Consider the following 25097-nt stretch of genomic DNA (forward strand, 5'->3'; position numbering starts at 1 on the left):
AGAGACTACATGCTTCCAAACAACCATCTTTACCTGCCTTAGGTGAGGCAGCTGAGCTCTATGAAGCAATCACTGATTGGTCCAGGCCTGTTACTGGGTAGAACAAGGAGAGAAAGCCCCTCCTCCCTCAATGATCAGCCCCCACAGGCCCACAATCACCTACCTCGAGTAAAGCCCATCAGTGCATTTGCCAGTCTCTTTCTTGTTCCTGTTGACAGGATCACAAACAGTCATTACTAAGACTGCTTGTTGTAGGCTCCCCACTCCTCTACTCCATCCTAATCCTCCTCCACCTCTCATCTGCCTTTGACACTGCGGACGACTCCCTTCTCCTGGAAACATTATCCAAGTTTAGCTTCATCAACTCTGTCCTCTCCTGGTTCTCCTTTTATCTCTCTGGCAGTTCATTCTCCACCTCCTTCACGGGCTCCTCCTCCGCCCCCTAACTGTTGGGGTCCCTCGAGGTTCAGTTCCGGATCCCCTTCCATTCTGATTCTACACCCATTCCCTTGGACAATCATTCCCTCCCATTGCCTCAGCTATCAGCTCTATGCAGATGATCCCAAAATCTACATCTCCAGCCCTGATATCTCTCCCTTGCTCCAGTCTCACATTTCTTCTCGCCTTCAAGACATCTCTACTTGGATACCCTCCCATCACCCTGAGCTTAATATGTCCTAAACAGAACTCCTTATCTTCCCACCAAAACCCTGTCATCCCCTTGACTTTACCATCACTGTAAATGATACCACCACCCTTCCTTTCATTCATTCATTCATTCATTCAGTAGTATTGATTGAGCGCTTACTATGTGCAAAGAACTGTACAAAGTGCTTGGAGTGTACAAATCGGCAACAGATAGAGACAGTTCCTGCCCATTGACGGGCTTACAGTCTAATCGTGGGAGACAGACAAAAACAGTAGTAATAAATAGAATCAAAGGGATGTACATCTCATTAAAACAATAGCAATAAATAGAATCAAGGTGATGTACCTCTCATTAACAAAATAAATAGGGTAATAAAAATATAAACAAACGAGAGGATGAGTACAGTGCTTCCTGTCTCCCAAGCCCAGAACCTAGTGTTATCCTTGATTCTTTTCTCTCATTCAACCTACATACTCAATCCATCACTGAATCCTGTCGGTCCCATCTTTCCAACGTCACTAAAATCTACCCTTTCCTCTCCATCCAAACTGCTACCTCCTTAATCCGATCACTCATTCTATCCCGCCTGGATTACTGCACCAGTTCCTTGCTGACCTCACAGCCTCTTGCCTCTCTTCACTCCAGGCTGTATTTCACTCTGCTGCCCAGATCGCTTTTCTACAAAAACATGTCACCCCATTCCACAAAAACCTCCAATGGTTGCCACTCACCTCCAAAAACTCCTCACCATTGGTTTTAAAGCACTTCATCGTCTTGTCCCCTCCTTCTGCACCTTGCTTCTCTCCTACTCCAACCCAGCCCTCACACTTCGCTTCTCTAATGCTAACCTTCTCACTGTGCCTCTATCTTGCCTATCTCACCGCTGACTCCTAGCCCACAACCTGCCGCTGGCCTGGAATGCCCTCCCTCCTCAAATCTGACAGATAATTATGCTCTCTGCCTTCAAAGCCTTAATGAAGCCACATCTCCTCCAGGAGGCCTTCCCTGACTAAGCCCCCACTTCCTCTTCTCCCACTCCCTTCTGCATCGTCCTGATTTACCCCCATTGTTCTTTCCCCTTTCCAGCCCTACAGCACTAATTTACATATTTGTAATTTATTTATGTTAATTAATGTCTGTCTCCCTTTCTCTAGACTGCAAGTTCATTGAGGGCAGGGAATGTGTCTGCTTACTGTTGCATTGTACTCTCCCAAGTGCTTAGTATAATGCTCTGCACATAGCAAGTACTCAATAAATATGATTGAATGAATAAATGAATGAATGACTGTGGTGTTCGTTAAGGGTTTACTGTCCTTAACACAGTCCTAAGAGCCAGTGTAAATACAAGGTAATGAGTTGGATGCAGTCCCTGTCCCACCTGGGGCTCACATTCTAAGCAGGAGAGAAAAAAGGTATTGAATCCCCTTTTTACAGATAAGGAGACTGAGACCTTGAGAAAAGACTTTACTTTCCAAAGGTCAAAATGAAGGTAAATGGTGGAGATAGGATTGGAACCCCAAACTCCATACTCCAAGGCCCAAGCTCTTTCTACTAGGTCAGGCTGTCATGGGAGCAATAACTCCCATGGACTGGCACTGCCTCCATAACTTTTTGGGGAGGAAGGAGAGTAGAACTTATCTGTCCCTCCTCTTGAAGTTGGAAAGGGGCAGGAGCTGGAGTCAGGAAGGGTGACCCTTGGCTGGCAGAATGTAGCTCTCAAGCCACACTGTGTACTGGAGAAATTCCCAAAATCCTCCTCAGGCTGTTTGGTCAACCAGAGCTGCTGCTCTTGTCCCCAGCTTTGGGACTCAGGGGAGTGAACCATCCTCAAGCTCAGTGCCCGTGGGAGAGAGCTGCACCCTGCCCTCCCCTACTGTCCCAAGGTGTACAGGGAACCCACCATCCCAAGGTCAAATGTTATCTCGTGACTGCCTGAGCCAGGCAGGCGGAACTTGGAAGTGCCAGAAGGATGCCGTCCCCACAACCAAAACCGCTAGACTGACAGCCCAAGCCGGCAATACAGAAGGGGTCCCTCACCCCCTGTGCCAATCAAGTTAGGTATGGGTAGGGGGAAGAGTGGATAAACTGAGGGTGGAAACTGGAATGACCTAGGAGCACAGGTATTACATATCTGTGGCTTCTGACCTTCTGGGTAGCAGATGGAGAGTTGCAGCAGCCTGTTGCAGGTCCTCTCTGCCCAGAGCGTGAGATGTTCATTCTGTCTGCATCAAGTGAGGAGCTGTGGGATGGGTGAGTGTCCCACTGGACGATCGTGGGGCCGGAAGCTAGGGTCAAGTCATGGGTGTGTAAAGCATAAATGGATTCCTCCCGGGTGGAAAGCTCTCGTGGGTGGTAGCTAGCTGCCTTGAAACATGCAAACAAGGCATAAACGAATTCCTTTCATGAGGGAAGCATTCGTGGGTGAGACCTAGGTGTTTTACCATGGACAAGTAACACAGAAGTTTATTCCTCCCGATAGGGAAGCTCTAATATCCTTAAATAATCGTATCCATCCTGAAAGGGGCCTCCTGAAAGGGAAGTTCAATTCCCCGCCTCTAAGATAATCAAATAATTCAATTCGCCTCGTGGAATAAATTTTGTATAAAAGCCTTTCTGTCCCCAATCTCTCTCAATGAACGGATCCACCCCGGGGTGACGGGTGACACCTGCCCAGTTCACATTCACTGCTGCATATGCCTCCTCTCCTTTCACTCCTCCTCTTCAAATCCTTGGCCCCACTGTGACCTCTGGATTCTCTCCTGAGCTGTCACACCACTCGATCCTCAAAACACTCAACATCTTCCTCTGCCGCTTTCAACTCCCTTCCCCTTTGTTTTATGTCAGAACCAGCACACCTCCAAAGTCCAAGCCACAAAGGCTACTTCCTCTACTCCAGGCACCAGAATAATCTGTCACATCAAATTCACTCAGACCTGATATAATCTCTTCTGCTCGGCCCTTTTTCTAGTCCTCCTTCACCCACAAGCCCCCGCCAAACTTTTACTTCCTTCTGAAATCCCCAGTACCTCTGCCTCCACCCTCACCGGCTGACCACCCTGCCCCTTACCTTTGCTTTGTGTGTAAAATAGAAAGCATCCTGCATGAACTTCCCTGAGTCCCTCCTTCACTTCTCCCTGCTCAACTCCTCCCCTTTCACCTCCTTCCCTTGCCTCTCCAAAGATCTGGGGCCTGCTCTCTACCTCTGCCCAGCTGTCGTGGCTCTGATTCTCTCCCTTCTGTTCTCCCACTCTCCTCCTCTCTCTTTTACTTTTGTCTTCAACCTCTCACTCTCTGAATCACTCTCAGAGTAAGTCCTTTCTAGCCTCGGTCTAGCAAACTCAAGTCTCTCCTGTATTCATGAAGTCATCTCTTGATTCCTGTCTGAGGAGTCTGCAATCTTGATACCATCTTTGACCGCCCAGTGCCTTCCTACTGCTAACCCTTAATGATTTTTCCTCCAACAAGCTTCCCAGGTCCATCCCTTCCTTTCCTTTCCAAGAGACCCCTCCTCGCTTCGAGCACCCCAGAAATCCAATCCAGGAAGAACTCAACCTCTGTGTTCATGAGAAAGCACGCTGCCTCACCCTAGGTCTCTGTGATGTCTAGGTGCTCTGCTCTCCTGATGCTCCTTCTGTTCCTACCTGGACTGGTGACCCTGGGGTCCATGTGAGCGTCCTCTTCGTGACTGCGTGGAAAGCAGCATGGCCTAGTGGGTAAAGCACGGGCCTGGGAGATAGGGGATCAGGTTCCAAACTCAGCTCTGCCACTTGTCTTCTGTGGGCAAGTCACTTCTCTGTGCCTCAGTTTACTCAACTGCAAAATGGGGGTTCAATCCCTGCTCTCCAACCTACTTAGATCGTGAACCCCAAGTGGGACAGTGACTGTACCCGATCCGATTAACTTGTACGTATCCCAGTGCTTGGAACGGTACTAAACAAATACCATTAAAGACAAGAAAGATTCATTCATTCAATCGTATTTATTGAGCATCTACTGTGTGCAGAGCACACAGATAGAGACAATCTCTGCCCAACAATGGGCTCAAAGTCTTACAGCCCTAAGGCTGAACCAGAAGTCCCCGGGATGGGATTTACCTTCCAGGAAGTATAGGAGCTCCCTGCTTCCCACTCTGAGAAATGCCTCCAATCAATCAGTCATTTTATTGACCACTTTCTATGGGCAGAGCACTGAATTAAGCACTTGGGAAAGTACAAAGTCTCAAAGCTAGCCAACATGGGCCCTGCCCTCAAGGGGCTGTCAGTTTAGAGTGGGAGGTACATGTGAAAATAAAGTCCAAATTAAATAAAGGCACTTTAATTTTCCTCACTCCATAGCAACCAGGTCATCTTTAAGCACTCTGATACCCACTCTAGTCCCACAGCACATACGTACATATCCTCATACTCTGCCATTTTCCCTACATGTAATTTATTTTAAGGTCTGTCTCCCCTACTAGATTGTTAGTTCTGTGGGCAGCAGTCACATTTATCAACTCTACGTATCGTATTCTCCCACATGCCAAGTTCAATGATCTGTGTGCATTAAGCAGTCAATAAATGCAATTGATAGATTTTTTTTTGACTAAATCCTATTGATTTTGTAGTCTAAAAAGCCCAAACTCCCAAATTCCTCCCCAACTCCTCCCCTTAACTCCCAGTTAATTAACTGGTTAAGGTATTTGTTAGGCGCTTACTGTGTGCCAAGCTCTCTTCTAAACCCTGGGGTATATAGAAGTTGATCAGGTTGGACACAGTCCCTGTTCCACATGGGACTTCCAGTCCAAATAGGAGGGAGTAGGATTTAATCCCCATTTTACACATGAGGTAACTGAGACACAGAGAACTTAAGGGATTTGCCCAAGGTAACACAGCTATGTAGCAGAGCCAGGATTAGAACCCAGGTCTTCCTACTTTCAGTCCTTTGCACTAGGCCAAGCCGCTTCTTCAAAGCATTCATCAAAGAGTCCCGCAGAAGGAGTCAGTTCCTCCTTTCTTTTGATGACAGTCTACGTGAAACTTGAGATGCAGTTTCTCCTTTCGCTGAGGTGCAGAATTAGTTGACGGTGGCTCTGCCTCCAGGAATCAGCAGTTCCAGAGATGACAACTATCTGATCTGGCCTGAAGAGGCCCCAGTCAATCAATCAATCAGTACTGAGCACTTATTGTGTGCAGAGAACTGTACTAAGCAACTTGGGAGATAATTACATAATAGAATCGTCTACACAATGCCTAACCACAATGTTTTTATAGTCTACAAGGGGAGATAGGTAACTGAAGCAAGTTGCAGATAGGGGAAATAGACTGTGAAAGTATGTACATATACACGGTGGGGTTGGGGTGAGGACCAAACTTGCCTAAAGGGAACCCAGATATAGGCTACATCTCTATCATGTGATTCCATTCCTCTTTGGACACTTCACTTTCTGAAAGGTCAGATCTACCTCCATGGAGCTCACAGACCCGAGAGCAGAGAACATGGAGGACGAGGACGAGGACGGATACATCATGATGAGCATCCAACAGCAAACCTCCATCAAGGGATTGGCAGGATCAGAACGAGGTACTCCCTCCCCCTTTCCAGCACTTTCACCAGACCCCAGCTCATGCCCTTGCTGACAGGGCGTTAGATAATAGAGATGGCCCAGGAACGTGAAAATGAATGGGTTCGGCTCCAAAACGTAGGTCCGGAACAGTGGTGGTGCATGAAAGGACAAGGAGGAGATCCAGGTCAGCCAGGGTGAGTCAGTCAGCCAATCATATTTACTGAGCGTTTACTGCGTGCAGGCCTATCCTCTGACTCTCAGGCCCATGCTCTATCCACTAGGAAACACTGCTTCTCATAATTGATTTTTTTCTACATATCCTTATCGTTGTTTTGTTGTTTTTATCCTTTTGCTTTTTCTTTTGGATCTACTGCCGGTCTTTTCTTTCCTCTGAGTGTTAGTTTGTGAGCCCTTTGGAAAGCTAGAGACCGTGGTTTATTTTCAAACTTGCACTTTTTCTCCAGTACTCAGTGCACTATTTTGCTTAGAGTAAGTTGTTAATTTAAAAAAAAATTCTTTTATTCAATGATTCCTTCCTATTCCCATGAGATCCCTTTGCCCCGCACAGATTGTTCTGACTGCAGAGAGAAACATTCAAGAGTTAGGGAAAATGTTCTTCTGATTTTGTACCAATCAAGTTTTCAGGTGATATGACTGTCCCCTGGATGATACTAAATATCTTTATGCCATATATATTTTATTTATGTTCCTAGCTTCTCCCACCTCAAATTCTACCACCTAGCTCCATGGCTCAGAAGCAGGATCTGAGTTTTCAGAGATCTGGGTAGAGAACACAATCAATTAATTGTTCAATCAATGATATTCATTGAGCATTATGTGCACTCTACTGCACGAGAAACAGTGTGGCCTAGTGGAAAGAGCACGGGCTTGGGAGTCAGAGGACCTGGATTCTAACCCTAGCTCTGACAAATGCTCTGTCAATTGCTTGCTGTGAGACCTTGGGGAAGTCAGTTCACTGTGCCAATTGCTGAATCATACTTTCCAAGCACTTAGTACAGCCCTCTGCACCCAGTAAGTGCTCAAGATATACGATTGAATAAATGAACGAGCTCCATCTTCCAAGTGGCATCCAGTCGCTCTGGTTTTTCTGATCCTGTGTCTGCTATTGCTGGCTCTGCTGGTGGCCTTGGGGACCATGAGGAAGTATCCATATCTCCCCTACTGAGTAGTAATAGAAGAATTGGAAAAAGTTGCTGTGACTCAGCTTGCTGTGGGAAGAGAATATGTCTGATATATTGTACTCTCCCAAACGATTAGTACAGCGATTAGGCACTCAATAAATACAACTGACTGACCAACAGGTTGAAATAGGAGTAATATTGTGGCGTTTGTTACACGCCAGGCACTGTACTAAGTCCTGGGATCCATACAAGAAAATCAGGAGGGACACAGTCCCTGTCCCACATGGGACACTCACTCTTAATCCCCATTTGGCAGGTGACTGAGCCACAGGGAAGCAAAGTGACTTGCCCAAGGTCACAGAGCAGAAAAGCGGTGGAGCCAGGATTAGAACCCATGACTTTCTTTATAGTCCCTGTCTCTGCGGGGCTCACAGGTTCCCTAAACTCTATCCTAAGACAAGCTTCTTTGAGAGAGAATGTGTGGGCATAATGGTTGCCACTGAACAAGGGTTATGTAAGAAGGTGGAGTAAGGGGGACACGAGTAGGATTATGTACAATACAAAATTCCTCAAACCAAGGTAAGGGAAGTCACTATTCCTGCTGCATGAGAATGGATAATTAAGGAGATTTCCCTGCACATTCAAGGTCGGCCACATTTGTTTTGCGATGGGCCAATCGTGCTATAACTCACTGAGGTGAGTATCATTTTCTGGCTCCACAATCAGGGTCCTCAACTTTGCCTGATTACTGAGGATGGAGGTTCTGGGTATGGCCGTCGAATGTCAAACTAGATAGGTCAGACAGCATAGTGGAAAAGTCTCCATGGGAGGAGGGCTGGGGCTCTGGAGAGGCCTTCACCTGCCTGGAAGCTCCTGGATCCATGTCACCTCAGGGGAAGTGGAGGCCTGAGGGAGAGACAAAGAGGAGTTGGAGAGATTCAGTTAGGCCCAAGGACGCTGGAGAATGTGCTAACAGCCCTGAGCCCTGGGAAAAAAGGGGTGCCCTTTATATTCAACTTCATCACATCCCCAGAGATGGGGACAGCTTCACCATCTGGATAGTTGGGCCCTGTCAATCTTATTTATTTAGCATTTACTGCATGTGCAGAGCACTATAGTAAGCGTTTGTGGGAGTACAATGTAACAGAGTTAGTAGATAAGCTCTCTGCCCACAATAAGCTTACAGCCTAGAGGGGGAATGTCAGCCTGTTGTAGACCTGTCCTCTTGTTCAAGAGTGATGTCACCAACAGTAGGATTCATCCATGAGCATAAGTATCTGAGAGCGAATCTCTTGTACATTTTGCCCATGAAAACAGAGGTGCCATTCTACGGCCCTCCTTGTCCTGTGGTTGGATCTTGCTCAGACATCAACGGTTTAGAAGGGGAAGTGTGACCTTCTGCTAACGGGTCATAAAATTAAGTTGTTTTTGCTGTGTGCAGTTCTAATGATCAGGATAATCTGTGGAACCTCACCAGAGACCAAAGCAGAGGGTCTTGGTTTTAGGGTAAACTTGGAACAACGGACAAGGGAGTGGTTAAATTTGATTTGGGGTGTATTGTCTTAGCACTAGAGCAGGGCAGAAGTGGCAAAAAAATGGAGGAACGCCATCAGACCTCAGTGTTTTGGATCACAGCCTAGGTCTGGATCTGGGAGGGCATGTGATCCATCGAGGCTGGAATGATTTCCCCAATCCCAGAGGGGATGGACATTTTGTTGTGGGGAGAATGACTCAAGGAAGCACGGTATGATTTAATTGACCCAGCCTGATTCAGGAGTGAAAAATACAAGCTGGACACCTAGGGGTCGACTGAATGAAGTGCTAGGCTTGGTAGGAGAAAGGGGCTTCTGAACTGGCCACCATGGGTAGGGTCAGTTAGGGAGGAAGACACCTAGCAGAACCTAATGCCAAACTCCAATCGACATTAACCGAGCAGTCCCAGTTACAATTACAGGTCCTGAAAAAGTCCCCCAGAGGCCTCTGTCTCTTGATGGCAAAGGGGCCCCGAACGCTAAAAATCTGCTATCACATGTGGGTTGTGAACAAGGAGAATGGACTCCTTGTTCCTCAGTCTGCTCTCGAAACGAACATCTCTCTTGAAAGTCTCACTTCCTGTCCGATCGCATTCCAGCCTTAGCCACTCGCATTTGATCTCTTCCTCAAAAATGTTTAACTGCTGGCTCTTCTAAGAGACAGTAGGGGAGGGGCCCAGTTTGAAGTCTTCTCTGCTCCTCTCAGAAGTTCTCAAGTCTTGTTGGAGACTGAGTGAAAAACGCTGGGAGATCAGCACTAGCAGCGGTGTGGAGACAAATAATGGCACCACCCACCCAGCTGGAAACCCAGGTGGCCACCAACCCCCATCAGTCTCCAAGGATTTAACATGTCTGCCTCCTGCAGTTGTATGGTCTTAGACTGCAGGAACAGAGGGTGACTGAGGTATCTTTGGCACTGGCCACTATTACAATTTCCTCTTACCCTCTAGACTGTAAGCTCATTGTCCAACCTGATTAGTTTGTATCCACTCCAGCGCTTACTCCAGTGCCTGACACCTAGTAAGCATTTAAATACTTTATAATATTTAGTATTAACAAATGTATAAAAGGATAAAAGACATCCATGGACAAAAGGGAGGAAGAGAAACAGAAATCATCCAACTTAGAATGCAACTGTCTAAGAACTTCCCTTAGCACTTAAAAACACCTCAGTTCTTATATGCTCAACATTTTACCTTACTCTCATTCATCAATCCTTTTGTACTTTTGCAGTCAACAACCATGGTTCTTTGTGAATTGTAAGCTCCTTGAAGACAGGGACCTTTGTCTTCGTCAGTTGTATATTGCCAGGGCTTAGTACAGTGTTCTCTACACTAGGCACTTAATATCTACCAATGATTAGTGGATTAGTTGGCTGATTGTTTTATTGTCTGATTTACTGAGGACAGAATTGGCTATCTTCTCAGAGAGGGATCCCAGGATTATTGCCAGCAGCAAAACGACACTGGATTACTGTTTTTTGTCCCAAGGGCTAGTAAAGAGGAAGAAGATTATGGATTTTGTCCAAGGGGCTAGAAAGAGGAATGACAGAACCGGTGTCCTTTGTCTAGTTGTCTCACTTCTCCACATTTGAAGGCAAACCCGATACTGGCAAAGTCCCAGGATTTCTGTTTCAGACAGGGGGGAATCAATCAGCCAATGGCATTTATTGAGCACTTACTGTGAGCAGAGCACTTTACTTAACCCTTAGGGTAGTGCAATAAATTAGACACAACTGCTGCTCTCAAGCAGTTACAATCTCGCCGGGGAAACCGTCGTTATAATATATACATTCTCCCAGACCCCCTCGGAGGCTGGCTTAAGAGTTAGGACTGGGCTGGGATTCCACGGTTCAAAGCGAACCCCAAGCCAACCTGAAATGGTGGTGCTGGGGTGCTACCTCCCGCTACCATCTTTTCAGGGGACTGTAATGGACTCCTCTCACTCATTGCTGCCCCAGTTCCAACCCAGATGGGTCTAGAACAGATAGTCCTTCATGGCTGGCTGTGTGGACTCCCATTGGGCAAGACATTGAGACCTGCTGAGATTGGGTAGCGTCATTCGCATCTACCTGGGTTTAGACGGTCTATCGGAAACAGCCCATCACGGCCCCTGGAGGCTTGGGAAAGATGCAGTAATGATAATAATTGTGTTAAGCTCTTACGATGCGCCAAGCACTTTACTAAGCCCTGAGGTAGATACAAGATAATCGGATCCCTCGTGAGGCTCACGGTCCAAGTAGGAGGGAGAGTGGGTATTGAATCCCCATTTGGCTCAGAGAAGTGAAGTGACTTGCCCAAGGTCACACAGCAGACATGGAGCAAAGCGGGGATTAGAACCCAGGTCCCCTAATTTCCAGCCCTGTGCTTTTCCCACCAGGCCACACTAACATTCCACAGAACCAATGAAGAGTTCCTCATGATCTTAGCCAGAGATAATGGGAGAAAGTTTCCTTTCTGTTGTCACCACACCACAAATTCCTCTTTCAGTTCCAAGGGTTATATTATATCTGAGCAGCAGGAAGAGAACTTCCTGAACAAGCCTCAATTCACCCTCTCATAAGCCACTTGTCAGCCTCTCCTTCAGGAGATGAGTCGAAGGCACGGATGAGTGTGCAGTGGGTTTGTGTGCACATTTGTGGGGGCCTTCCACCCACCTCCACCCAGGAGTAAAGCCAGCATGGAGGACGAAGATGGATATATGATGCTACACATAAAATCCAGCAGAATCCATTACTCCTCCAAGAGCCCTTCAGGTAGGAATATCAATCCCCCCAGCCTCGGAATCTCCAGGGGAGAATGGTGAGGTGTCATCTTTGCCCCCTCAGACTATTTCTTACTGCTCCCTCAAGATCCCTTTCCCCTCTGTCAGATAGTTTGACTGCAGGTGGAAACGACAAGTGTTCGGGTGTCCATTCATCAGGTTTCAAACTTCATCAGGTTTCAAACTGGACAATTCTGGCCTGTTCTGAAATGGTGTAAGGCATTCCACCCTATATTTCTGTTCCAATTCCTGCCACTGAGTTCCAGAGCTCAGAAGCTGCATCTGTGTTTGGAAGAGAAAGCAACCTGGATCTCAGACTATCTCCAGGCCTATCCCTTTCCTACATCTGGCCTCTGGCCTGGATCTCCCTCCCCGTCATATCCAACAGATGATCACTCTCCCCACCTTCAAAGCCTTATTAAAATCATTTCTTCCAAGAGGCCTGGGATTTGTACCCTTTATTCACCATACCTCATCCCCACAGCACTTATGTACATAACCATAATTCATATAAATGTCCGTCTTCCCCTCTAGACTGTAAGCTCCTTGTGGGCAAGTTATCTGTCTGTTATAGAGTTATACTGTACTCTCCCTAGCATTTAGTACAGTGCTCTGAACACAGTAAACACTCAAATATATTCAAATGATTGACTTGTTTCCTAATGTACTTTCCCCTGCATTTACTAGAGAGAATTATACCTTATGGGCCCTTGAGTACCAATTGCTAGAGTGAGGGAAAAGATGATCCACTCGAGAAATGGGAATGTCCACAGAGGGTTCTGTACGATGTCATTACAATGTTTGACCCGCAGAGTACGTGTAATCTGTCAGGGGTCTATTACTTCTGAGGTGAGAAGAAAATATCTGGTAGCTGAGAAGCAGAGTGGCCCAAGGCAAAGAGCCCAGGCCTGGGAGCCAGAGGACCTGGGTTCTAAATTCGGCTCTGCCAGTTGTCTCCTGTGTAACTTTGGGAAGTCACTTCAATTCCTTTGGGCCTCAGTTACTTAATCTATAAAATGGGGATTTGATTAGCACACAGATTAGGACTTGCATAAGGATAGCCTGCAAATTTGGGAAGCTTCAATACTTTTTCTCTCTAGAACACGTCCATAAACTTTGTTGTATTGTACTGTCCCAAGCATTTAGTACCTCTGTGCATAGTAAGTGCTCAGTAAATATCATTGATTGATTAACAAATAGTAAGCTCTTAAAGTACTATAATGAAGTCATAATAATGATCAGTAACCATCTTCCCAGAAGCATTACGAATATTTTAACAAGGATTCCTTTTCCCCAACCAGAAGAGTTTACTCCCTGACTGTTGCTAATGTCTGCAGTAATCCTCATCAAATCTTGTTTCCTCCCTGCAGGTCCCCGGACTCCGTCTTCCCTGTGGCGTCCAGTTGCTCTGGCTTTGCTGGTTCTGTGTCTGCTGTCTCTGTCTGGGGTGGTGACCTTGGGGACCATGAGTAAGAACCCACCTCTCCCTACCCCATGAGAAGGGAAGGAATTTGGAATATTCCAGGAGGCTCCAGGACCTTAGATCAACAAGTCTTGTCCAGTTGCCTGGACCTGAGAGAGAATACCAGAAAGTCTTCCCAGCCTAGCAAAAATTCACATCCAACCCCAGCATTCGTGACAAAGCATTAAATTAAGCATATTCCCCTGGCCTTCCCATTGGCTCACACTAAGAAATATTTAATCCAATAATATTAGATAAACTGTCCTTCTTAGGAACCCTAAGCCTACTTTGGGAAGAGCACTGCACTGGCAAATATAATGAAACTAGAAGAGAGTCAGTCAATCATATTTGTTGAATGCTTCCTATGTGCAAAACACTGCAGTAAGAGCTTGGGAGAGTACAATATAACAATAAGCAGACACATTCCCTTCCCACAATGAGTTTTGAGTCCAAAGGGGGAGACATTAAATGAATTATAGATCTGTATATAAATGCTGTGGGCCAGGTTGATGGGGGTTAAATAAAGGGAGAAGGTCAGGACAACACAGAAGGGAGTAGGAGAAAAGGAAAGAAGGGCTTGGTCAGGGAAGGCCACTTGGAAGAGATGGTCTTTCGATAAGGCTTTCAAGAGGTGGAGAGTAATTGTCTGTTTGATATGAGGAGGAAGGTTGTTCCAGGACAGAAGCAGGACATGGGAGAGAGGCCGGTGGTGAGATAGACAAGATGGAGGCACAGTACGAAGGTTAGCATTAAAGGGGCGAAATGTGGGGGCTAGATTGTGGTTGGAAAGCAGTGAGGTGAGGTAGGAGGGGATAAGGTGATTGAATCTTTAAAGCCAACAGTGAGGAGTTTCTGAGTCAAAGGTGGGTGGACAACTACTGGAGTTTCTTGAGGAGTGAGAAAACGGCCTGAACGCTTCTGTAGAAAAATGATCTGGGCAGCAGAGTGAAGTATGGACTGGAGGGGGGGAGGTCAGCAAGGAGGCAGATACAGTAATCGAGGCGACGTAGGACGGGTGACTGGATTAATGTGATAAGAGTTTAGATGGAGAGAAAAGAGCTGATTTTTACCAATGCTGTAAAGGTGGAACCAACATTTAGTGATGGGTTGAATGAGGATAGCTAAGGATAATGCCAAGGTTATAGGCTTGTGAGTCAGGAAGGATGGTGGTGCCGTCTATAGTGTGAAACTTCAAAGAAGGTAATTGGGACAAAATTTGTAATCTCTCTTCCAGGCCAGAAACACCTGTAGGAGTGGCGATTTAATCACTATTTCTGAAATTCTATTGCATTAGATTTTTCTAAATTGTAAGAAGAGATGTATGTCAAATACAAAATATACAGCATCACATGGCCTTGTAGAAAGAACTCAGGCCTGGGACTCAGAGGACCTGGGTTCTAATCCCAACCCTACCACTTGTCTGCTGTTTGACCTTGGGCCAGTCACTTGACTTCTCTGTGCCTCACTTACCTTATTCATGAAATAGGGATTATGACTGTGGGCTCCATGTGGGACAGGGACTATTCTATTTAGTTGCCATTGTTTTTACGAGATGTTCTACCCCTTGACGCTGTTTATTGCCATTGTTCTTGTCTGTCCGTCTCCCCCGATTAGACTGTAAGCCCGTCAAATGGCAGGGACTGTCTCTATCTGTTGCCGACTTGTTCATCCCAAGTGCTTAGTACAGTGCTCTGCACATAGTAAGCGCTCAATAAATACTATTGAATGAATGAATGAATGAATGAATATGTCCAACCTGATTTGCTTGTACCCACCCCAGCACTTCATATAGAGCCTGGCCCACAGTAAGTGCTAACAAATACCAGAATTATTATTATTACTATCATTATTATTACAGCAATGGGAAAGTCACAGGGAGGACATGATTTGGGTGGGAAGATAAGGAGTACTGTTTTGGACATGTTGTGCTTGAGGGGAGGACATCCAAGTAGAGATGTCTTGAAGGCAGGAGGTAATGTGAGAATGCAGAGAGAGAGAGAGATCAAGGCTGGAGATGTAGATTTGGGTATCATCCAGGTAGACATGGTAATTGAAGCCATGGGAATGAATGAGTTCTCTAAGGGAGTGGGTAAAAATGGAGAATAGAAGGGGACCCAGAACTGAACTTTGAGGAACTTCTACAGTTAGGAAGTAGGAGGCAGGAGAGAAGACCATGAAAGAGACTGAGAATGAGCATTCAGAGAAATAAGAGAAGGAGCGGGAGAGGATAGCGGCAGTGAAGCAGAAGTTGGATAATGTTTCTAGGCGAAGTGGGTGTTTGACAGTGTTCAAGGCAGCTCAGAGGTCGAGCAGGATTAGAATGGAGTAGAGCCCATTGGATTGGCAAGAACGAGTTCACCAGTGATCTTTGAGAGGGCAGTCTCTCTGGAATGAAGGGGACAGAAGCCAAGTTGGAGGGAGTCAAGGAGAGAATTGGAGGAGAGGAACTTGAGACAGCAGGTGTAGACAACTCATTCAAGGAGTTTGGAGAGGAATGGTAGGAGAGAGATGGGGCAATAACTGGAGGGAGCTGTGGAGTCAAGGGAGGTGTTTTATTTTTTTTTTAGGATGGGAAGACACGAGGGTAGTTGGAAACAGTGGGGAAAAAAATCCCTGAAGAGCAAACAATTGAAGTTGGCAGTTAGGGAAGGAAGAAGGGGGCAAGTGTTTTGATAAGGTACAAAGGAATGGGTTCAGATGTGCAGGTGGAGAGGGTGGATTTTGAGAGAAGGCAGGAGATCTCCTCTAGAGCTACTGATGGGAGAGTTGAAGAAGGGGCAGGAGAAGTGAGGGGCTGGGAAGGGGAGATTTTAGGGAGATCACTTCTGAGAGTATCAATTTTCTCAGTAAAGTAGGTGGCCAGGTTATTAGGGAAAAGTAATGTGGGAGAGAGGAGCAGAGGGTTTGAGGAGGGAATTTAGTGTCTGGAACAACCTTCGAGGGAGATGGGCATGGATGTTAAAAGGATGGAGAAGTCAATTTGCCAGACAGAGGAGAGAATAGAGTTAAAACATGCAAGGATAAACTTGAAGTGGAGGAAGTCGGCCTAATATCTAGATTTCCACCAGCAGTGCTCTGCAGCTGGTGCACAAGAGAAATGGAGATGGACAGGAGAGGAGATCGAGGGCTGTGGGTTAGTGCTATGAGATCAGTGAAGGGATAGGGGAGCGAGTGAGTTGATTTCAACAGAGAGGATGGCGTTGAGAGAAACAATTTTGTCATCTAGGGAAGATAGTTTGGGCATGGAGGCTAAATGAAACATGATGACTTGAGAAAATTGGATGGGGTTAAAGGATGAGAGGCTCGACCACCCACTCCAGATTCTAGTAACAGTCATCTACCACCCCCCGGGTCCCAGCTCCAACTTTTTTAATCATTTTGATCCCTTTCTCACATTCCTTCTCTCTTTCTCTGTGCCTACATTGATCCTTGGGGACTTCAACTGATGTTCCTCATGACCCGTCGGCTGCCCTCCTATCCCTTCTCAACTCCACTGACCTCCCGCTCCACCCCACCCATTCACCAACTCAGACACACGCTTGATCTCATCATCTCTAGCCAATGCACAATCTCTACCCTCACCAACTCTGACATCCCTCTATCTGACCACAACCCCCTAACCTGCCATCTCTCCCACAAACCTCCCCCTGGCTTATCTGTGCTGTTCCCTGCATAGAGTCCTCCCACATTTTGACCCCTTTCTATTTTCTTGTGTCATCATCCCTATTTAGCCTCCATGTCCAAACTACCTTCCCTTGATGAAAAAATTGACTCACTGATCACCACCTTCTCTACTGAAATCAACTCACTCGCTCCCCTATCCATTTATTGATCTCATACCACTCACCCACAGTCCTGGATCTCCTCCACAGGCTGCCTTTTTGGCTCCTGTTGAGGAGCTGCAGAGCGCTGCTGGTAGAAATGTAGATATCAGGTCAACTTCCTCCACTTCAAGTTCATCCTTGTGTGCTTTAACTCTGTCCTGTCCTCTGCCTAGCAAAATTCTCTCTCCATCCTTATTGATACCCACACCCATCACCCTCACCAGTTGTTCCAAACATTTAACTCCCTCCGCAAACCCACTGCCCATCCCCACATCCCTTGGCCCTAAAAATCTGGTCACTTACTTTATTGAGAAAATTGACACTCTTAAGGGTGATCTCCTTAAAATCTCCACTGCCCCTCCCCAATCTCTCCCTACTCCTGCCCCTTCAACTCTGCATCTTTCCAATCAATCTCTCTAGAAGGATCTCCTGCCTTCTCACAAAATATACCCCTTCCACCTGCGCATCCCACTCCATTCCTTGTTAGCTTGTAGTAGGTACAAGCTAATCAGGTTGGACACAATTCGTGTCCCACATGGGGTTCACTGTCTTAATCCCTATTTTACAGATGTGGAAACTGAAGCCCAAAAAGTTAAGTGACTCACCCAAGGTCCCACACCAGACAAGTGGCAGAATTGGAGATGAAATGAGAATTGTCATGGCACGGCTGAGTCATTCTCTCACAGGAGCTTGGACAGCTTCCAGGGTCTAGGGGAAGATCCACAATACGAGTCTGCATATTTAACAGAAGGCTGGGCACTTTCTGCAAGCACCTTGCTCAGTGAATATGATTGACTGGGGCACCTAACAGATTTATCTAAGTGTAGGAAATCACCACTGGTTGGGAAGTATTTCACTGCTCTTGGGGACCCACCCACCAAGGGAGACTTCTGATGATGATGTTCTGTTCAGCACATATTATATGCCATTAAACAATCAACCAGTGGTATTAATTGAGCTATTATATGCAGAATACTGTACTAAGCACTTGGGAGAGTATGATACAAGAGAATAAGCAGACATTCTCTCTGCCCATAATGAGCTTACAGTCTAGAGGGGGAGACTGGTATTAATGGAAATAAATAATTTAGAACAAAATTTAAAGCTATGAACATATTTAAAGAGCTGCACTGGGATGGATCAAAGATAATTAAGATGGATACACTCCCTGTCCCACACTGGGCTGAAGGGCTATGTAGAAGGGGTAACAGGTATTGAATCCCCATTTTACAAATTGGAAACCTGAGGCACATATAACTGAAGTGACTTGCCCAGAGTCACACAGCAGGAAAGCAGCAGAGCCAGGATTAAAATCCAGACCCTCTCAGTCCCATGGTCTTTCCATAAGGTCACATTGCTTCCCATCTCCACTTCACAATCACCACCAGCCTCTCTTCATTCGCCTGCCTCCCTGTTCTCTAAATGCACTTCTGGAAAGAAGAGGAACAAATAGGGGATGATTTAACCCTACAAGTTCCTGTAGGATTGAGCAGAATAGCCACAGCAACTTCACATTGTCAGGTGGAAAAAAACTAACCATTTTCATGCCTTCTCCCCGGTGCAGCTGCCTCCCCAGACCAATAATAATTATGATGATGATGATGGTGAGTGATAATAATAATTGTGGTGTTTGTTAAGCACTTACTATTTGCCAAGGACTGTACTAAGTGCTTGGGTAGATAAGGTAATTGGGCTGGATTCAGTCCCTAGCCCACATCAGACTCAAAAGTCTTCATTTCAGAGATGAGGTCACTGAGGCACATGGAAGTTAAATGATTTGCCCAAAGTTCCACAACAGACAAGTGGTGGAGCTGGGTTTAGAACCCAGGTCCTTCTGGCTCCCAGGCCTGTGCTCTATTCACTGGCAACACTGCAGCATGGCTCTGTGGCAAGAGCATGGGCTTGGGAGTCAGAGGTTGTGGGTTCAAATCCTTGCTCAGCCTCTTGTCAGATTCGTGACTTTGGGCAAGTCACTTCACTTCTCTGTGCCTCAGTTATCTCATCTGGAAAACGGGGATTAGGACTGGGAGCCCCACATGGGACAACCTGATCATCTTGTATCCTCCCCAGTGCTTAGAACAGTGCTTGGCACATAGTAGGTGCTTAACAAATGCCATTATTATTATTATTATTACCAGTAAAGGCAGGGGTAAGTGACTACCAGCAAAGACATCGGATGATCTTCACACCAACATCTCTCAGCCACCACCTGGCCAGAGACACCATCCCCCAAGAGTGTCAGGGGAGAGATGTTTCATTCATTCATTCATTCAATAGTATTTATTGAGCATTTACTATGTGCAGAACACTGTACTAAGTGCTTAGAACGTACAATTCGGCAACAGATAGAGACAATCTCTGCCCAGTGACGGGTTCACAGTTTCACCATAATCCATGGTAATCTTCTACCGGTTCCCACTGTCCCTGCAGTCATCAGGCAACCAAACCACGTGGCAATCCAGGATGGAAATGTCTCTGAGACTCTGCAGCAACTGGCCAGAAGACTCTGCCAAGAGCTTGTCTCCAAGACCAAAGGTAAACATGCCAGCCGCCAACTGCCCTCGGGAATCCCGGACGGAGAGCGGCGTGGGGCCCGAGGCCGTCAGGAGAGCTCGGGCGGAGGAAGATCAGGAACGGGATGTACCTTGCCATTTAATCAGATGCTCTGGTTCCTTCTCCAGGACACAAATGCAATCCTTGCTCCTCTCTAAAATATCACCAAGGAAATTGCTACCTCCTTTCCCATAGAAACAGAACCTGGGAGGACAGCAGGACCTATTGTGCCAGTAAGAACTACGTGATGCTGAAGGTTGATAACAAGGAAGAACTGGTGAGGACCTGGATCTTATTAATGATGATGATGATCAGAATCATAATAATACTTGGGTAGTTGTTAAATGCTTACTGTTAAGTAACATGGCCTAATGGAAAGAGCACGGGCCCGGGAGTCAGAGGACCTGGGTTCTAATCCCAGCTCTGCCACTTGTCTGCTGGGTGACCTTGTGCAAGTCACTTAACCGTTCTGGGCCTGTTTCCTCATCTGGTAATGGGGATTAAAACAGAGACAGGATGTGGGCGACAAGATCGACTCTGCCACTTGTCTGCTGTGTGACCTTGGGCAAGTCACTTTACTTCTTTATGCTTCAGCTACCTCTTCTGTAAAATGTGGATTAAGGCTGTGAGCCCCTTGTGGGGGGCATACACTGTATCTAACCTGATTACCTTGTCATCTACCCCAGCCCTTAGCAAAGTACCCGGCACAGAGTAAGCACTTAAATACCATTAAAAATAAAGAAGAGAGAGAGGGGTACGGTGAGGAAGTTGGCATTAAAGGAGCAAAGTGGGTGGACTAGGTTGTAGCAGGAGATTAGCGAGGTGAGGTAGGAGGGGACAGAGTTATTGAGTACTTTAATGCCAGTGGTAAGAAGCTTCCATTTGATGCGGAGATGGATGAACAACCACCAGATGGGGGAAAACTTGTGTGGAAAAAATGATCCAGGCAGCTGAGTGAAGTATGGACTGGAGAGGGGAGAGACAGGAGACAGGGAGGTCAGGAAAGAGGCTGATACAGTAATCAGACAGGATAGGATAAATGCCTGGATTACTGTGGTAACAGATTGGATAGAGGGGAAATGGTTGATTTGTTGTGAAGTTTGAACCAAGTGGATCAAGTGATGGATTGAATACATGGGCTCAATGAGAGAGAGGAGTCCATGATAGGCCAAGGTGAGGCACTTGTGAAGCAGGAAGGATGGTGGTGCTCTCCACAATGATGGGAAAGTTATGGGGCAGACAGGGTTTGTTTGGGAAGATAAGGAGCTCTGTTTTGGACATGTTAAATTTAAGGTGACGGGAGGGCATCCCAATAAAAATGTTTTGAAGGCAGGAGGAAATGTGAGACTGCAGAAAGGGAGGAAAATCAGGCCTGGAGAAAAGTCAGGCCTGGAGATGTAGATTTGGACGTCATCCACAGAGAGGTGGTAGTTGAAGCCATGCAAGCGAATGGTTGTAGAAGGAGACTCAGATCTAAACCTTGAGGGACAGCCACAGGTAGGGGTTGGAGGCAGAAGAGGAACCCCTGAAAGGAACTGGAAATAAGCTACCAGAAGATAGGAGGAAAACCAGAAAAGGGCAGGGTCAGTGAGGCTAAGGTGGGATAACGTTTCCAGGAGAAAGGAGTGGTTACTGGTGTTGACAGCTGAAAGGTTTGGAATGCAATAGAGACCATTGGATTTGGGACAAAAATGATCATTTATGACCTTTGAGGGGGCAGTTTCTCTGGAGTGAAGTAAGCCAGATTGGAGGGGGTCAAGCAGAGGGGAAGTTGAGACAGTGGGTGCAGACAACTCCCTCAAGGAATTTGGAGAGGAACGGTAGGAGCCATGCTCTGGGGAAGACACTAGTTTATCAAGATGGACACAGTCAATGGCCCCCTGGGGATCACAGTCACAATCCCCATTTTACAGATGAGGTAACTGTGGCCCAGAGAGGTTTAGTGACTTTCCCCAGGTCACACAGAAGTCAAGTGGTGGAAGCGTGATTAGACCTTGGGTTCTCTGACTTCCAGACCCCTGTTTTTTCCAATAGTCTACCACTACTCTTCTGGCCCTGATGCAAGACTTCCTTGGGGCCTCCGTACCAAGCATGGGCACATTGCTTTAGGGGGCTGCAGTCGAATTGAGAGCAGTGGTGCCTGTTCTGAAGGTGGGAGTGGGTGAAGGGAAACAGATCCTGGGATTAGAGGCTGGAAGAAAAATAATAATAATAATAATGTTGATATTTGGTAAGCACTTACTATGTGTAAAGCACTGTTCTAAGCGCTGGGGTATACAGGGCAATCAGGTTGTCCCACATGAGGCTCACAGTCTTAATTCCCATTTTGCAGATGAGGGAACTGAGGCACAGAGAAGTGAAGTGACTTGCCCACAGTCACATAGCAGCCAAATGACAGAACTGTGATTCAAACCCATGTCCTCTGACTCCCAAGCCCAAGCTCTTTCCACTGAGCCATGCTGCTTCTCCAAAAGATGGAGAATTGGTGGATGGAGTACAAAGGGAAGGAAAGGGAGGTTTTAAGCCATTTCTTGATGATGGGAAAATGTTTAGGTTCAAGTGGCCATCAGAGAGAGAAGAGTGAGAAGCAGCCTGGCCTCGTGGATCGAGGACAGGCTGGGGAGTCAGAAGGACCTGGGTGCTCATCCTGGCTTTGCCACTTGTCTGCTGTGTGACCTTGGGCAAGTCATTTCACTTCTTTCTGCCTCAGTTCCCTCATCTCTAAACTGGGGATTAAGGCTGTGAGCCCCATGTAGCACAATGACTTTGTCAAACCTGATTAGCTTCTATCTACCCTAGTAGTTAGAACAGCTCTTGACACACAGAAAGTGCTTAACAAAAATCATCATTAAATATCATCATCGGAGAGCCCTGGCACCTCAGTATCTTTACTGGTTTGGTTCCCAGGAGTGGTAGAGGGATTGTAGATTCCCACATCCTCTCCCTGCTGGCTTGTCTCCTCAATCTGCACGTCTCCCCGCAGGCTTACATCAACAGGAACACCAACAAGATTCGCTGGATCGGATTGTCCCGCCGGGCCATCGACAGTCCGTGGATGTGGGAGGATGGCTCAGTGCTGGCCACGGATCTGTGAGTGCTGGCCCGGATGGTCACCCCTGCCCGCTGTGATAGGACGGCGAGCTCAGTTCTCCCCTCAGGCTCCAGGCAGACTGATAATGAGCCTTATAAAGGCTCAGAGTCCAGGAGGTCTTATAATAGGTGGCAGTGGAGAAGGTCAGAAGGGTGAATTACCCTGGGCCAAGGGTACAGAAGAGAGAGCAGTTCCAATCAATTAATCAGTAGTAATAATAATAGTAATAATTTGTAGTATTCGTTAAGTGCTTATTATGCACCAGGCACTCTAAGCACTGGGGCAGATACAAGTAAACCGGATTGGACACGGTCCCTGTCCCGCTAAGGCTCACCCCATTTTATAGATGAGGGAACTGAGGCACAGAGAAGTGAAGTAACTTGCCCAAGATCACACAGCAGACAAGTGGCAGAGCCAGAATTAGAACCCATGACCTTCTGACTCCCAGGCTTGTGCTCTGTGCACTTCACCATGCTGCTTCCCTAGTATTCACTGAATGATGATTACATAAAGAACTTGATTAAGGGGTAGGGAGAGTACACTAAGGTTAGTACATAAGAGGCCTGTCAACAAGGAATTTGCAATCTAGTGGGGAAAAAATACACTAAAATTAATGATAGGAGGAAGAAATCAAGTGTAAGGTTAAGTATATAATTTCAATATGGTATGTGAATACACAAATGCATAAGGGACTCAAGAGTTGAAATTGTATTGCATTATTCCAAGCATTTATTACAGTGCTTTGCACATAGTAAGTGCTTAATTAATATCACTGACTGATTGAAATGGAGGCACCTGGGGGATATGAGATTAATCCATCCTGTGAACCCTCACCATCTTTTTAAAGTTGGTGCTGTTAAAGATTAATTAAATTAATTTTGCAGTTTTGTGTAACAACATGATCATGTGCCTTTAAGCAGTGACTTCATCATGAAGTGATGGTTATGATGACAGTCGCTACCATAATCAAAATCATTATAATGACAGTAGCATTTGTTCAATGCTTACTACGTGCCAAGCACCATATTTAGCACTGGGGGAGATACAGGCTAATCAGGTTCCACATGGGGCTCACAGTCTAAATAGGAGGGAGAATAGGTACTGAATCCACATTCTGTGATTGAGAGAACTGAGGCTCAGAGTAGTTAAGTGACTTGCCCAAGGTCACACAGCTGGTAACTGAGGAGCAGGAATTAGAAGCCAGGGTTTGATCCCGAGGCCTGTGCTCTTTCCGAGAAGTCACACTGCTTCGCTGTAGTAATGATGAAGATGGTGATTCTGATGTTGCTGAATTGTACTTTCCAAGTGTTTAGTACAGTACTCTGCACACAGTAAACGCTCAGTAAATACGATTGAATGATGATGATAACAATAATATTAATGATTATGATGATGAGGAGGATAAGGAAAATGATGGTTGATGAGGATAACCTGGTGATGTGGACCCCCTTCCTCAACAAATAACCAACTGGTTTTTTTTTTTTTTTTTTTTTTTTAATCAAACTAAGGGGTGGGTGGATTCTAGGGAACTAATCTGGGGACGAACCAAACCCAATAATGTCCAAACACTGCTGGGCCAGCATTGGCCGGAAGTCAACAATTTTCATCCAATACGGGAATGGAGGAATTCCTAGCATCATTCTAGATCCGGTGCCTCAATCCTAAAACTATGCTGGATGGAGGAACCATCCACCTATGGTCTGGAACACAGAAATAAATGAGATATAGGCTACTTTTAGACAGTATGTACTTTGGCTCTCTGACCTGCAGCAATTGCATAAGGTCTCACTGCGTGTGTCCTAGTGCGTCCCAGGGGAACTTAAAAAAAAAAAAAATCAGTCAACCTGTACCCCCAGCATCCCGTAACTGTCATGGAGACTGAATCATTCATTCAATAGTATTTTTGAGCGCTTACTATGTGCGGAGCACTTGGAATGCACACTTCGGCAACAGAATCCATCCCATCTCAGAAATTCAAGTAAAAGGTGGGGCAAGGAGCAACGAGGTGTCCATGGGGGTGCGGTGGATCAGAGTTCACACTCTCACCTTTTCCTTCTGCAGGTTCCAAATATCAGGAGATGGAGAGGCCAATCGACACTGTGCCTTTTTCCACAACGGGAAGATCCAAGCTGCAGACTGCCAGGAAAGTTATCCCACCTTATGTGAGAGTGTAGGCGGAAACATTAAGATCGACCTCTTGCTTTGAGCCCTGTCCCAGAGGGACATTTGGAGAATCAGAGGGTGAAGCTGTCATTCAGACTTCTGGGGCTTGGAACACCAATCCATCATTCAAAGGTCTCAATGAGCACTTACTGTGTGCAGAGCACTGTACTAATTGCTTGTCCTATCTTCTCTCCTGATGTCAAGTTGTTTCTGACCCACAACCTCTCCATGGACATACTTCTCCCAGAATGCTCCAACCTCCATCTGCAATCATTTTGGCAGTGTATCCATAGAACTTTCTTGGTAAAAAAACAGAAGCAGTTTCCCTCTGCCTTCTTCCATGCAGTAGAGTCTCCTCCCTCGACTCTCTCCCGTG

General features: G+C 46.3%; 1 protein-coding gene across 2 annotated transcripts; it reads left to right on the forward strand.

The window, feature by feature from the left end:
- Positions 1–5880: 5880 nt before the first annotated feature.
- LOC100079346 (C-type lectin domain family 1 member B-like) lies at positions 5881–25033 on the forward strand. Of its 2 annotated transcripts, none has more exons than XM_029082390.2 (6): positions 5881–6208; positions 12999–13097; positions 19345–19449; positions 19596–19744; positions 22451–22557; positions 24620–25033. In XM_029082390.2, the coding sequence occupies exons 1-6, from the start codon at positions 6094–6096 to the stop codon at positions 24762–24764; spliced, it is 720 nt and encodes a 239-aa protein (XP_028938223.1). In that variant the 5' UTR covers positions 5881–6093; the 3' UTR covers positions 24765–25033. The 2 variants fall into 2 exon arrangements, with proteins under 2 accessions (XP_028938223.1, XP_028938224.1); XM_029082391.1 differs by lacking the exon at positions 5881–6208 and adding an exon at positions 11447–11620.
- The last annotated feature ends 64 nt before the right edge of the window (positions 25034–25097 follow it).

The sequence above is a fragment of the Ornithorhynchus anatinus genome, chromosome 17, assembly GCF_004115215.2.
Source record: "Ornithorhynchus anatinus isolate Pmale09 chromosome 17, mOrnAna1.pri.v4, whole genome shotgun sequence".
NCBI classification, from domain to species: Eukaryota; Metazoa; Chordata; class Mammalia; order Monotremata; family Ornithorhynchidae; genus Ornithorhynchus; species Ornithorhynchus anatinus.

What these genes read in the sequence shown, in the direction of transcription:
- LOC100079346 (XM_029082390.2), top strand. Translation starts at nt 6,094, where the DNA reads ATGGAGCTCACAGACCCGAGAGCAGAGAACATGGAGGACGAGGACGAG. An exon ending in GGTGACCTTGGGGACCATGA is followed by an intron (nt 13,098 to 19,344) that starts GTAAGAACCCAC and finishes CTGTCCCTGCAG; the next exon opens with TCATCAGGCAACCAAACCAC. An exon ending in TCAGTGCTGGCCACGGATCT is followed by an intron (nt 22,558 to 24,619) that starts GTGAGTGCTGGC and finishes TTCCTTCTGCAG; the next exon opens with GTTCCAAATATCAGGAGATG.